The 16,521-nt window shown below is 34.6% G+C and overlaps 1 protein-coding gene across 22 annotated transcripts in view; it reads right to left on the reverse strand.

Moving 5' to 3' along the window:
- LOC148654992 (membrane-associated guanylate kinase, WW and PDZ domain-containing protein 2-like) overlaps window positions 1-16,521 on the reverse strand; it is a 395,408-nt gene that overhangs the window by 67,774 nt on the left and 311,113 nt on the right. For 12 of the 22 annotated variants that reach the window (XM_088644985.1, XM_088644983.1, XM_088644987.1 and 9 more), the window contains 2 exons: window positions 8,581-9,222; window positions 6,980-7,072 (listed from right to left, as the gene is read on the reverse strand). The exons of 2 other annotated variants lie outside the window; for them this stretch is intronic. In XM_088644985.1, coding sequence (XP_088501111.1) covers window positions 6,980-7,072; window positions 8,581-9,222 — 735 coding nt within the window. The remainder of the gene's footprint in view (window positions 1-6,979; window positions 7,073-8,580; window positions 9,223-16,521) is intronic. 8 more of the 22 variants (XM_088644991.1, XM_088644990.1, XM_088644989.1 and 5 more) reach the window with 1 other exon arrangement.

Raw genomic sequence — 16,521 nt, forward strand, 5'->3', positions numbered from 1 at the left:
TTTCAAAAACACTTCCTTTCAGATATGTGCTATAAGATTGCCTCACACTTTCTGGCAATTTTGTAGTTTAGCAGTAGGCAGTTTACTGGACTATGCAGGCAACTTACGTAGTCAGATAATCTTTTCTATAAGTGACACTGTAAAGACAGTGAACCCCAAACATAATATTTGGTTTTGAATCAAGATATAAAATGTTTTTTAAATCCAAATCCAACGTATCTTTCAAATATATATATAATATATTATTTTAAAAATATTTTATATGTTATTTATATAAATGTATTTTACTCTTAATATATAATATCAATTACTACTAGGCTACTAGGACCAGTTCCAAAACCACTTAATTCCACCTCACTTTATACAATCAATCAAAGTAGGACCAAGAAAACATGGCTCCCACTGAGAAGCACTTTCATCCCCATTTTGGATCATTTATATAGCCCGGTCATCCGTTTGCGTTCATGCATGATGTTATGTCAGAAACAATAATCTACACAGCTATAATTCTGTTTTGAGTGTTCATTGATTATAGAACATATGTCAAAGCAAATTCTGTATAACGGAATACCTTATTAAACTGATATAAAAAGATACTAAGCAGACATGGCAATCTGTGTTACCAATTAAAAGTACCAGACAATGTAATGAAAAATCCAATGTCTGTCAAACTTCCTATTTATAAGTGAAACAGAATCTCTAAGCACACAAACTGCAAAATCATACTACACATTTCCTTATTATTTTCATTTACCCAATCTGTCACAGTGTACCTTTCACTTTCCCTCTACTTTGGCTGCACTGCTTATTAGTAATCCTTGTATGCAAGCTGGCATTTCCAAAGGACTTTATCATTCCATCTCTGTGAAGCTACATTGAAATCCTTTATTACCCAATTATTGTTGCAGAATTCATCTGTCCACAATTATCATGTGGGCACTTAATGGTTTAGATAGAAGCTAATGAGGGCATTTGCAATGAATGCATTAATCAGGCATAATGAGGGACAAGACAGCTATTTGTTTGCTAAAACATCCAGGAGAAATCCAAATATTTAAAGAATAGTAAATATTATGTAATGTAGTATGGGGTTATGAAACTCCCTTGATTATTGAATAAACGTTTTTTAAGCAATGTTTTAACTGTGCATCTGTTGCATTATACTCCTCAGAATGTGTTTACTACTTAAGTGCACCGACAGAGGTCCAGAGGTATTGCTAAAGTATTGCAGGAAAGCAAGCCAAAGGAAACAGTTAACTGCAGTAACACTTGTAACAGTTAACAAAAGGCACACTAATACATTTTATGATACTGTACAAGAGATTTTTGAAAAGGACAGAAGAGGACTTGAACATATACATGTACAGTATATCTTCAAGTCCTTCCAGCAAAATTGTCTTTAAAAAACTCCCTTCAGATGAGCTAAATGTAAAATGTTTTGCTGTAATAGGGATGACACACCAGCCTAGAGAAAGACAGACACCCTGAGCTATGGAAATAAAATAACATGTAATTAATTTCCATTGCTTACAGGGATTTTGAAATCTGATGTTTTATCTATTGTTTTATAACATGTTGCTCATAGATATTGAGCCAAAAAATAATTTTAGTCTTAATTTTTGTACCAGTCCCTCATAAAAAGCCACTGTTGTATCATGTAGATACAGTAGCTGGGTGATTTGGAATGTTGCACCTTGTTCTATCAGCTCCGTTGGGTCTTGGAGATTTAACTCATATCCTGGCCAAACTGAGCAAGATGTAGATGAGTGTAAGAGGGAACGGTGGTAACTCGTGGTTATTCTGGTTATTCATAGTTACTGGTCACTTTGGATCAGGGCTGGGATTCTACGGTAAGTGGCAAAAGAAAAGGTTCAGGACATTTGACAAGCATTCAAATTAGAATTAGCATTGTCTAATGTGCTCTAATACAGAAGCACAGTAATTGTGAAATTACATTTTTGAAGATGTCATTTTCTTTGCTTTTAATTAGTTGCTTAATTTGCAGAATGTTTTATAGATTGTACATAATTCCACTATTTTCTTCCTATTTAGATTGTTATTTGCCATGCTTTCCATCTGACCTGAACAAGATTTCCCAAAGCTAATTTCAAGGAAATGTGGTGAGGAAGCAAATTAGCCTGACACATTGCAGTGACATGTAGAGCTGATTCAAAACATTGATACATCCCCACAAGGCACAAAGCACTTAAAATCTTTTCAGAAGCCTTCAGATGTCATCAGAAACCACAAACGGAAAATCACTGAAAATGTAAAGAACAGGATATGGAACTAGTGATAATTAACAAGGGAAAAATGAGGAAAGCACATGAAATACAGTATAACAGAAAAAAACTTAATTCCTTTGAAATATTACCAATTATAAAAAATATAACAAGATGTTAAAGAAATACAAAAAGGTTAATAAAGATTGACATTTGAACCTCTATATGTCAAAGTGAGTGATGTTGAATAATGGTGAGAATGGACAAGAACCTCTGGGCAAGGTACTGGACAAATACATTTCTGTTCTAAAACAGACCAGAGAGAGTGCTGTTTCAGGCAAATAAGAATGTTTAGAAAATGAAATTAATAAACAGTATATGATATCTCATTTACATAATGTGTGTTCAACACAGTATTCCAAAGGGGTGCAAAAAAGCAATACAGCTTTCCTGTGACATTTGGAAGTGTTTGTATTAAAGCATTCATTTCAACCACCCAAAGATATTTTTACAAATTCATCAAATGGACAAAAGAATAAAAACAGCTTTCAAACCAGTAACTGTTCAATTGACACCATGCAGAGAAAACAGCTATTGCAGATAGGCAATAAAAGAACTATTTTAGATCATCTATACTACCACTATTAGTATTTTCGTGGCACAATTTGAAGACTAACAAAAGCTGAGAAAATCTTTTACAATTTCTATACTACCCAAAGAATTCAATTTGAATTAATTATTTCCAAACATAATATTTTGGATCCAACCTCTCAAAGATGTCTGATTGAACCATTAATTGCATCCATCAGAAATTACCTATTTAAAAAAACATGGATCTTGTTTTCTATGTAGATGCATTTCTGAATTCAAAACATATCACTGCAGTATACATTGCATGCATTATTCAAAAAATACCCTGTCCTGATAACATAAAATTGATGTCACTTCAATACTGATAGTGAAAACTCACCATGCATCCTGTTCATGTCTTAGATGTTTACCATATTTAAAGCTTATATCCTAAATATTTAACCTTTACATGACTTATTTGTCTTTTGCCATTCTCCCAGGGGGCTCTGGAACCTACTATGAGTTGTTATTATAATGCATGTTTATTTCCCCTACCTTCAACATAAGCGTAATCCACAAAGGTTAGTCATCCATCATTATTTTTTTACTACTACACTAGAGGTTTCTTACCTGTAGCAAAGATTCAGTTCAGGACTAAGACCTGCAATGCACTTTTGTGTATAAGTACTTTTTGAGTACATTTTTAAAATTAAATATACAGTATAGTAAATTAGGAAAGTTCAAGTAGGTAGCTGCGACAGCATGCGTAGGCTGCAGAGGAACAAGTTAAAGGTTTATTTCAAGCTGAAAAGAGAAGAAAGGAAACACAATGGTTCAGCTGTGGAGCCTTCTTCGAGGCTTCTTCTTCACCCTAAGAAGGCTCCACAGCCAAAATGTTGTGTTTCCTTTCCTCTCTTTTCAGCGTGGAATAAACCTTTATCTTGTAAATGAAGGAAAAAGGAAAAGCAGGTTCTGAAGATGAAAGAAAGAATCTAACCACATTGTCACAATTTTTGCACAAGTGAAATGTAATCTAGCTTTAATTTCTTCTGTAAGAATGAGTTTTGCAGATGACCAAACCAGTAGGATAGAGTTTTTTTTCTGTTGTTAGCCTAGCAAACAGAAGACAGCGTGTCAGAAGACTAATAGTAACTTGGGAATTGTTAAGCGCTGGGCTCAGTGAGACACGGATAACAGTCACATCCAAAAGCACAATTGTCACTACCCCCAAAAAGACTTTGTCACACTACAATCCCAAAACATGTGGAGGTGGGTATCAGGTACGTTCTGTGTACCTCTGTGACAGAAAGCGTAGGCTGTATTGTACCTTTTATCTGGAACTGCCAGTAATGTGTTGTATTCTGCAAGCACGTTTAAAATGTGTTAGCTGGTGTGCTATTGTTACAGGGTGAGAAAGTATTGTCCCAAGCTATATCTCAATCAGGATTTGAAATTTCATTAAAGGGACAGGATGGAACAAATGACTTACTCTCATTGGTTAACCTTTATTACATTCTAATGATGTGTCAGAGATAAGCAAGAGAATGTCACCAGCATAGAATACAAAACAATATACAGTATGAACCTTTGTATGTTGACATGTGTGATGTTAATATTTTGTTTAATACTCTATGCCAAACAGTTCTAATGAAGGAAAAAACAATAAGAGTAAGAAGCAACAATTCCAGTATGAACAGAGGGGATATTCCTGACCTGATCGTCACACAACGACTGGACTAATTTATCGTGTATGGATGAGATTTATATATGAATGGAAAGAATGAAAATGTTTTAAGACAGAGACAGTTCTCTTCTAGTAAAAAGAAAGTGTTTGAGTGTTTAGGCCAAAAATAAAATTAATATGTATTCTTTATTTATTTGTGGAAATCCATGCATTTACTATATATAAGGTTTATCCAACAATATCCTAGATTATTTCAAACCTATGCAAAAATGAAATAAACTATTATTTGTTTTAGAGCTACAGTGGAACTCTTGTTTACTTCATTGTTTTAATGACAAAATATATAGTTTTTAATACACAAACTAATTAGAAAGTAGAATCAGTTTTAAAACTAGAATAAAAACAAAGCATTGGGTTAACAGGTTTAAATTGTGTCACAGTCATCACTATTGTGCCAGACAACATCTTATGGCAAGCTGGTCTCATTCACCTGGAATAAATTTTTGTAAGTGGACATCAGCTGTGTGCCCTTAGGCTACAAAATTTAAACAGATGCTCTTCAGGGGTATTATATGACTATGCCTGATTTCACTGATTAGATTTCCTCTTTGCTTTGCTATACACAAAACACAACTATAACCTTCATTGAATACTAACTAGACACATGATTGAGTTTTTATGCAGTACAGTTGAAAAATACAAATAAAATAATTATTGAATATTAGAGGCATATCTTCAAAAAGACCATACAAATAAGCTTTAAAGGTTAAAATGTGTTTATCTGCAAAGTATAGTGAGATTTTATTTTTTTTTGCAATCAATTATATATATACTGTAGTAATGCACAACACGATTCTGTTTGTGGAACTGTTTTAAACTATCCTTACAGTCTAAATACCAATTAGCAAATACAAACAGGCCTTGCAGGCATTTTCTGTTCAGGTTTCACAAACGGAAGCATTTTTAATTATGGGGTGTATTCTTGCAGAAAATTAAAAAGGCCATTTTAATTGTCATTTCACAGGTCTTTATTTAATTTCTCCACTCTAGGCACACTATGCTTCTACTCCCACATCTCGTTGCTTTGACTAAAAAACCTACTGTACTTTGATTGCTCAGGATGGACAGCTGCTTCAATATTTACTGTAAAGCAGGGTTTTCCAATGCTGGTCTTGGAGGCACTGACTGAACAGTAACTGTACATTTGTTAGTTTGCTTCATTATATACTGAAATTGAACTGTTTACCCATAATTGTTTAATTCCTTAATTAATAGAATGCGTTTATAAATTAGTAACAAACCAGTGTCAGATTTGGGTTTCAAATGGCATCTCAATTAGGATGACTTTTTTGATAAATTTGTTGACTACCACTAAATTTGTATTTGTATAAACTTAATACCATTAAGATGTATTATGAGAGTGCCTGAGTCTGCACACCTTTAATTAATTAACAATACGAGTTGTTTAGAAATATACAGGGGACCAAAAATTTTAAACCACCTTGAAACTGAGTTCTTTTCCTTCTGTCCATAGAACATACCGTAAAGCAGATTATTTGAACATGACAACTGTAAGACAGACTATTTGTGAGACAATATCTGGAGAAAAGCGGAAAACAATCAATTGATAAAAATCAGTCAATTGGTTAAATTAAGGGGTCATATGGAAAGGAAACTGGAAGGCACATGGGTATTTCAGGACCAAGAACACTGATTATCACTGATGTACTGTAGGCCACAGACTTGGACTACAGTACTGTACATCATAATCAATTGATTTACCCTTAAGGTCATAAAACGGTTAATTACTGTGCTATTTAGAAGATCCACTGCCCTCTCCTGACTACCGCTGCAAAAAACTAACACTTCAAAGTCTTAACTGTTTGTTTGACAGGTTCATTTACAACCTGATAGGCAGGAGTTTATAAAATCATCTTTAAATATTAAATTACACAAATTCAACATACTGTACTGAAGTACCTTGTTAAAGACCCACTTCTCCCCAAAAGCATAAAAGGTTAGCTTTCTCTCTAATTAAGGAAATACTTTTTTGAATTCACTCTTTTACCACAAATGCAAACATTCAACACAGTGACTACTACAGTATATCCTTGCAAATTACTTCAGTCATCACAGATGAACAGTGTATAATGATAACAACTGACAAAATCTCACATACAGTAACACTCCCAGATTCAAGGTTTTTTTTTTTTTGGTACCAGTTACTGAATATTTTTAAAACATATCAATCAACAAACAGTATTGAAACTTTCACACATCCTTACTCTTAATGCATCAGAGCCTTGTTGCCCAGCTTATTTTTTAAACTACTTCCCAGTCTTGAACATTCCAGAAATTAATGCAGTGGAATGCTATACATAACCTGTAGACAAGCAGTAAAACACACGTCTTTCATTTCTGGAATTTAGCCATTCTCATTAAATATACACAATAGAATGAAATCAGTTAAGTTGCAATGTAAAAGCACATTTAAAAACCTGACCTGTTTCAGAGCCTTCTGCAATTACGGGATCAGGTGGCAACCCTACACTGAGCACTTCAAAGTAATCCACCAAGCTGACTTTACTGAGTGTGACTGGGGAAAAAAAAATAAGAGAAATTACTCCTCCATTTTCAATTATAGACCATCTCTTCTTTGGTTGTTCTTTTTGTTGGGGAAAACACATCCTGGGATAATCATCACATTGATGCACAGCTCCCAGCTCAACAAAAGGAAGGTTTTGTACAGTATAGTCACTCACACTTAAATTAAATGTAGCTAAAGGTTATCATCCTGTTGTAGACAGTGTGAAACTACAAGTATAATGTCATAGTATCACGAGACTACACGGAGGTAATGTTTCTAAAATAGCATGTTTTCTCTTTACCAGAAGTACATAGAAATATATTGCTTTATTTAACCTGCCATTGCATCTTTTTAGTAACTTCTCACTGCAGCCACTTGCTTGAGTGAATTTTAAAATACACACACTCCGGAGACCTGATGCAAATAAATGAGCCTGACATAACGTGTAAGAGCATCTTCTGCATATTGCACAGACTTCAGATATGGTACTAATTAGTTTTGATAAAAAAATAATTTAAGAAGCATTGGAGTCATCACAATCATGAACAGAATCCAAGGGAATTCAACAGAGAACCTTGATGTTTGACTTTCTGTAGCTGACGTGATTTCATTCTAAGTGACTTCCATTATGTTAAATGCAAATACTGTATTATGGCAATGGTATTAAAGATTGATTTGTTTACTGGAATAAAGAAAGACGGTCAGAATGTGTTACAATAACTGAAAATAAAAAGTGTCATTGCACAAGCAAAACGAACTGCTTTTGCAACAAGGAAAGTAGATAGATAAGTACAAAGACATTTTTAAATCCTTGTTTTACTTTTTTCGTGAAACCTGAGCATTGCTAGTACATCTTCTGTGTCTTTAATGTACCAAAATTTGCCAGTTTTTGACATTTTAGAGTTTGATGCACAGGTTACAATAATCACAATTTGTGGGTAGGATTCTACTCACATATAATTGAATAATATGTGGCTTTTTACATGCTTATTTGCCACAGTATAAGGAATACTATAAAATTAAGAACATTACAAATTTCTGAGTTTACAAATGTACAAAATCACCTAGTGTAGTACAAAAATCACCTAGTGTAGTACAAGGAGTTAGTAAATAATTCTGAAGAATGATAAAAAACAGTAGGCTCACTATATGAAAAGACCACATACAGTACAGTAATTATGTATTGCTCAAACTAACAGAAACTCACTTTTACCAAGACTGTACAGTGCTTTGAGCAACCACATGCTTCATCAAAATTAGTAATTGGATATTCTACATAATATGCTAATTATACTTATAAAAATGAATTGTTCAACCAGACATATTTTGCCAGTTGTTTTTGACATACAAGTAATTGCAACATTATGAAGATAAACTGTATCATGGGTTCCTGTGGTTTCAGTGCTCTGAGGACAACAAAAGTTTAGTGAGGACTGGCTCAACTATTTTCAACATGTTAGAAAGGTCAGATCCCAATTACAAAATTACAGCAGCATGGTCAAGCATCTCTGACTTACCTCCTCCCCTTTGGATGACCAAGGATGTCTCGCTTCCCATTGGACATTCTTTCAGTAGATCCACAACCTGGGTGTGGCTGAGGCTCTGCACATTCTGCTGGTTAATCTCTACAATGAGGTCTCCTTCGCACAAGCCTGGACAGCCCTGGGCATCCAGTATCTGCTTCACCCTTTGTCCAGTGGGGCTGTCAGCTATGGTGAACCCAAACCCATCAGCTCCTTTCACAATGGTTATGGTCATGAGTTCAGATTGTGTTGCCCCAGAGGATGCCATAGATACATTATCCTCATGTATAGGGGGAGGCAGCTGGCCATCTAGGTGAGTGTCCCCAGGGTGGGGGGGTAGGGACTGCTGGGGCAGTTGCTCTGTGTGGTCCTGCATAAATCGAGAGGTCCGTGAAAGGTACTCCATGTAATTGTCATAGTTACTTCTTCCATTCACCAAAACAGGTGGTCTTTCCATCATCCCCATGGGAGATATCATGCTACTAGCAGGGTCTTCGGGGTCATAGGGCAAAGGGTATCCACGGCATAGCACCAGGCTAACACTCTGACCAATCGGAACCGATTGGAAGAGCTTGACCACATCCGCGTGTGTGTGACCCAGGACACAGACATCATTGATATAGACAATGACATCACCTGAAGGAGAGACATGGGAGAGTTAAACACACTGGCAAGCAAAACCAAGCAGAAACTGAGATGAGGACAGAGATTCATTACCTTTCTGTGCTAATTACACAAGGAAAGGAAAGATGAAGAAAATATGAGTTATAACATACTACAATGGGGAAAAAATAAATGTAAATAAAAATTAATAATAATTAAAATAATAAAATACTTGAGAACAATAATGATGTGATCCAAAGTATCATTCAAATAATTCTGTCAGATACTGCAACTTTCTAAGGAGGTCAATAAAAATCTATACAGTACATGTTCTAAAAAATATCAATTTATTTTTACAAAAATTCCGTTTAATTTAGAACAAATAATCACATTGAATTATAACATATAACTAAATTTAGGTAATATTCACTGAACAGTTCATAACCTACACTTTCCAGACTCACATATAATATAATGCTCAAAAGAGATCTGTTGTTTTTATTATTATTATTATTATTATTATTATTATTATTATTATTATTATTGCTGTTGTTGATATCTGTCCTGATTTTCTAGCTGTGGTAGATAAATAACACCTGTACACCAGGCCAATCGATGGCCACCAAAAGCTCTACCTAAGTTATATCAAATAATTATTTTATTTAAAATAATGTATATAGATTTTTCTATAGTTACTGTTCAAGTATTTGATATCATAAAAGGGTGATTGCTAAGCACAAGAGAAGCAGCAAATTAAATTTAAAATGATTTAGATGAACTTCAAAACATCTGGCAGATGGTATAATGTATACTACTGAATACAACAGAGATACAAAAAGTATTATATGCATGTAGAAAAAACAAAACTATGAATACAAAATGGGAAATACTGAGCTACCTATAAAAAAGATTTAGGTGGTTATGTTGACACATTTTTTACATCTGTCTGACAATGTTAGGAAGTCAAAAAGGTAAACAAAATGTTAGAACACAAATTTAAAAGCATAAAAAGCTTGTTATGTTAAATTGTGTGGTTATCACATGTTTGAATTGTAGGTATATTGGATATGTACAGTATATTAGTTCTGGACTAGAGAAAATCAACCACATGCAGTACATTCCAGGGGTGAAAGGAATCTCCTACAAGGACAGATTGAAGGAGTTGAACGTTTTTAGTCTCGAACAGAGGAGGCTATGAGGGAACCTGATTTAAGTATTCAAAATCTTCAAAGCATTAACAAATAAGCTTTTATTGTGCATATGAATCAAGACCTCCTCAACCAGCAAACCTCAAACCTACAAACTTGTTTCTTCAGAATTCTTCAGAATCACCACTGAAACACAAATCAGAGGACACAAGTGGAAACTAAGTTGCAGTGCATCTAAAAGAACAAGAACAAAAGGCACTTCTCCATTAAAAAAAGGCTTGTGATAGCATGGAACAAGCTACCCAGCCATGTTGAAGATATTACCCTGGTTTAATTCCAGAAATGACGGAATGAGATCTGGACCAGATACTGTAGCTACTACCAGTTACGATAGATGTGCTGATAGGCTTCATCTTACTTGCAACCTTCATGTTCCTAAACATAAAGGCATATATAAAAACGCAATGAATTGCGGTTGTGTCAAAGATTATGTGACTGTGTCCCATCTAAAGTTCTCTTTATCCTAGTGTCAAGGACAGCGATTGTTATGAAGAACTTAAATGAATAAAAAAGTGTATACGACTGCACATTTAATTGGGATCTATTGACATCAGCTACTGCATGGTCAAATTTGGAGGATATTAAACAGGAATGTGAAGATGGGTACAATTAAAAAGTCTGTATAACTACATCACTAAGCCTAAAGTCATTTCTGCTGCTGCTTCCAACCATCTGTTACAAATGTACATTTGAGTGTATGATCTGTATAAGATGGTAAGTAACACTTCCCTTGCAAAATTAATGGTTTAATCGAAATCAACTCTTAAAACCACGTCAAATATTTATAGCCAAGAACTCATTGCAAACATGTCACACTTGCACTATAGCACACTATAGCACTTGTCAAAACTGCTATAGTTAAACCCACTTTTTATATCCCCAAAGTACTTACAATGCAGTGAGAAAGCAGTTACATAGTTCATTTCAAAAGTCAACACGAAGGGTAATTTACCGCTTCCATCTCTCAGCCATCATCACTATTAAATAACCAATGACTTTAGATAAAAAAACAGTGTGTTTTCCAAGGGCAAAAACAGCAATGAGGGACTACTTCCTTTTAAAGATACAAGCTGCATGTGTTAAAGTACAGTGGATTGCTTTTGCAGTACCACTCAAAGTCCCCTGACATCTGAGGCACCGTGCTTAGGCTCAATTATCGAACCAAGATCAGAGCTTTCAGATCTCTTCCAGGGACATGGCTCACATCGTTTATTTGGCAGGAACTGTTGCACCCTTTACTGAGAAATGGGCTGGAGAATTTATTTTGCATTTTAAGCAAAACCTCCTCTCCAGTAGGGAAACTACAAACATGTTTGAGTGATAACAAAAATGCCTATTCATTATTACTACTATAAAACTAACTAGAAACAAAAACACAATTTTTTTTTAGTTTTTGATTTTTAGAATGAACCAATAGAATACAATAATGTTGCATAATTATATGATAAATAAAATTTAAAAATCCACATTTTCTACATCACATTTTTACAAAACTGAAAAACAGTCTCAAATACCATTCAATAAGTGCATCAATAACTGCATCAAAATTAAAACCTTAGACCATTGTTTGAAAGACCTAAACATCCCTACAGAAGGGTTAGACTAATGTGGAAGATCTTAAAGACAAAATAAAGGCATAAAGTCAACCCAAAAGGACTTCTTCACAATCAAAAGTGAAACAAGAAACACAGGATCCAAGCAGAACCTAGAGGGATGTTAATTTAACTCAGAGAAAAGGAGGCACTTTTTTACCCAGAAGTTTGTGTGGAGTGTAGAAGAAGCTCTCAGTTTTGATGTAGAAACCAATGCCTTGGCTTCCTTCTGGAAACAGCAGCATGAGATCCTTAGATCACATAGCTTCTAATCACCATACGGACTACATGGGCTGAATGACATCCTCCTGTTTTCAACTGTTATTACATAAAAGAAAATCCATATAATGCAAATCATTCCTTTTACTTAGCTAAATAACTGTTGGTCATTTGCATTGTCACAGAGAGACCTCATACACAAATATGAAATCCCAGCCAACAGCGATTTTTAATTAAACTTATTAATTATATAGTACTTGCCTTAGGCCTGTGTGTCGAAATCAATTCCTTCATGCACTCACTCGCTTCTTGCCCTATAGTTGACCTTACTGCCTTATAAATCCCCTAATGAATTATTCTCTAGCTGTAAGGACAAATAACTCAATTTCAATCTACAGTAATAGTGCTTTGCAATACATATCTGTATGATAGCACTTGGATTCAGTATTCCATCTGGATCTCCAATCACAGATCAGGGTGAAAACAGAGGAAAACATGTGCCAGTGGAAGAGCATAAGGCTTTGTTAGGTAAAGGGATAATAGAACCAATGTTTGTGGCTCTTCCATTTAGATCAAATCACCAAAGTAAAATACTTTTTAGTTTAAAGTTCATTGGGAAAGAAACAGTAACTACTGTACATTGATACTGACAAAAAACTTCATTTATGTAGTCTTCTTGTACAGAGAACAAACTAGTCACCTAATGCAGAAATATGCTCATAACCATGGAAGTGCTATAGAAAGGCAAAAGAATGTTATACTACACAGTGCAAAACACTAGCAGAAAAGAAGTGCAGGACATTACTTACAGTAAATTAAGTATTATTTCTAAATTACACAAGCAAACCCTTAATTAGAATATTGTGGGAGAATCCTTCCAGAGCACAGCATCCAAGTACATTCCTGGGCTCAAAGTAATATCCTTCACTAACAGTCTAAAATATACACGAACTGAGAGGCTGAAAGATTAAATTGTTTTTTTCTTGAACAAATTACTAGGGGACTTGGCTCAGGTATTTAAAATCTGCAAAGACACTAAGAAGGGGACTATGTGAGAATATTGTGAGAGCCTGTTGTCGAAACTGATGCCATCACTGCTTTCAAAATATGCTAGATGTGATTCTTTAATCAATAAGTAAAAACTACAGAAGTTAGATGGACCAAATGTCCCCATATGTAACGTTTAATGTTCTTATGGGATATACATCAGCTTCATCTGTGTAATGTTCCCAGACACTATCAATACAAACAGCATGAAGTAATACTGTATATGAAAGATCAAATAAATAATAAAGTCTGCTTACACTATATCAAGTTAAACATATAAGCAGACATCTTACACTTCATTATGAAAAACAGGCTCCCCACATATGCACGTACAGTACAGTATATGATTATATAAAATAAACATCTACCATGACCTTCATCTATCCACTCTAAACTGGTGACTTTTTAAAACTAGGATAAAGCAGCAAATCTGAGAAAATAACAAACCATGAAGGGCAGAGTCAATTGTATTTTTTTTAAAGCAAAAAATGGAGAGAAAAACTGTCAGGTGACTGAAAATAATGTTTGCAAGCCATAACACGAGGCCAAAGTGCAAACAAAAAACATGGCACTTTTGAGCAAAAATATAATTTGATCTAAAGATTAAAAGGACATTTATTTTTTAAAACTAAAAATTCAAATGATTTTTTTTCTTTTTCAAGAAACATGACGTGTCAGCAGTATTTCAGAGCAGTCCTGAACGTCTCAAGCTCAATAAGCTGTACCCAATCTATAACAAAATACTGTACACACATTTTATTAAGTCATTGTGATCAATAAGTTAAGGACTACAGACAGATCAAGGTAGAGAGAAAACAGAACAGCAGAGAATAAAATTAAAAGGCATTTTCTAATGTAAATAAAACAAAATATGTTCTTTGAAAAATCTATAAAATATAGATAGATCCTCCTATGAAAAACCATGTATAAATCATATACAGTACTGTATATATAATACTATTGTTATTCAACTGTGGGTTTGATTGAAAATAACATTAGGAGAATATGGATTGAACAATCAACTCTACTCTGACCTAAAACACTGACTTATGTCACATTTGAAAGACAGAGCACAAGAAAATTAACTCACTCACGGTGACACATACAGTAGTGAGTGAGGTAGAAATCTCTCATTTGAAATGGGAAACTCCTGGCAATAAGCTGCTTTTCTTAACAACTGGACCATCTAGTCTTTATACACAGTATGTTAAGTCTATATGTTTATCAAGTTGTGTGCAGTTCAACAGATGACACTAGATGGTCCCATACTACATCCGTATTGTAATGAGTTCATTTTGCAGTGCAGATAAGCACGTGTTTCATCTGAAACAAAACAACCTGTCAGTTGTATTGTGGATAATTAATGAAGAAACTGACACAGGTAATTTTCTGTCCACATCACAGATATATACAACCTCCTTGCCAGTATTACTTTCTTAATTATCAGGCATGGTATTCAGCTGAACACTATTAATACTAAGCAAGATGGAATGTACTGTCCCCCTGGCTGTAAGAACAAACCACTGTTTTAAGTTGGTGAATATGAAAAAAAAAATCAACTCTTAATTTTCTTGTGTAGAGGAATATCTTATCCAGCTATTTCTTTATTTTCATCATAACGTAAAGGTCATAGACAAAAATTGAAACACCTGGGTAAATTGCTATTGAAAGCAAGGGCACAGGTTTGGCTCACACATTAATTAAACTAAATCCCCAACATGTTTAGCATCACATACTGTATAAAACTGTTTCCCAGGCCTTGTCAGCAATAATTATGACTAGCATGGCTGCAAGAGGAAACGTCTGTGACTTTGAAAGGGGGGTGATTTCTTGGTTTGCGTTTGGCAGGAGCTTCAGTGAACAAGACAGCTCAACTAAGGTGTCTAAAGTAATGTCAGCAGGGAAATCATTTTTGATTGACTTTCTCATGGAAAAATGGTGCAACATCCCCCCTTGCAGAATTCCAGATACTGCTTAATTTTATGCCACACTGCCCAATGCCCTATTAAGTGCCTTAAAAATTGGTGTTTCCATGTTTTCCCCACTACCTGTATTTTTAACACTTTACATGCAAGAGGAACTTCCAGAAGAGAGCCAAGTTCATTATTACTAAAGATGTGTTTCACCTTGTTTTCCCATCTAGTTCAAGGCTGGGATGCAGGAGGCCTATGTTCTTTATAATAAATACTGCACACTGCATAAGCTGTTTGAGAGCTTTGTTGAAGTGCTTTCCACATAAGGTGATAGAAATCTAAAGGCCCTGGAACACTAGAAATCCTTCATGTCTTTTTTTACTTTAATATTGTTGACAGTCAGTATTATAATTTGAGTGTTATTTTTAATTTCAATATAATATTTAGAAATAAAGTGTTATTAAGAGCTAATCACCAGCACAGACAGGCTGTATCATTGTAAAAGCTGTGAGCATCATGATGTCTTGCATGAGTGTGTGGACCAATAAGAGGATGGTAGTGGCCCTTACTGATAAATGGTACGAACTCTAAAGTACTGTACCTTGACAGTTTCGGGGGTTTGGTGCCATGCTGACAAAACCCAACCAGTCCTAAATGTTTTCTGCTGTTTAAAGAATGCAGTCACATGTAATGGTGATAAGAAAATTTGGTGGTGGGTACACTACAGTAATCAACCTCTGCTTTAACTCAGCTTCCTCACTGGTTGTGGCACAGGTGAACATTAATTTAAAATATATATGTCATGTTATATATATGTCATGTTAAAATATGTATTTTTAAAAATGTGAATGCAGTAAAAATGTGAGTGCTCTGTAGATATATTCATGGTAACAATTTGCCTTCATTAAATACTGTAAGAGAAGTGTTCTGTGTAGCTGTAGAACTAAAATAAAATGCATTATGGCATGACAAGGGTAAGTTTTTAATAAAAAGCATTGCATTTCAGTATTTTGTCTACTGGGTTTTTATCCAATTTTACCCATTTACATGCAGCTCTTCTGGCCCCATAATGAACAACAGATAACGTAATTCAACAGAGATCTTAGGGATGAAACATTCTACACTGTAATTGTCATCTTTGAGTCTTGTGAACTCTAAAGATCTTATTCATCACAAACTAAAATAGTTTTCTTTCATTTTGCCCTTTTCATGTAAAAGTACATTCTGTGGCTGTTACAGCTTCTAAACCTTTTCACAAAAGCTCTTGAAGACAACAATAGATCCAGGATATTATAACATTTGTGTTAGCAAAGTTCATCCATGGATCGGTGTGATTAGAAGAAATATCCAGTC

This window comes from Lepisosteus platostomus, chromosome 9, assembly GCF_059453375.1.
Source record: "Lepisosteus platostomus isolate fLepPlt1 chromosome 9, fLepPlt1.hap1, whole genome shotgun sequence".
Lineage (NCBI taxonomy): Eukaryota > Metazoa > Chordata > Actinopteri > Semionotiformes > Lepisosteidae > Lepisosteus > Lepisosteus platostomus.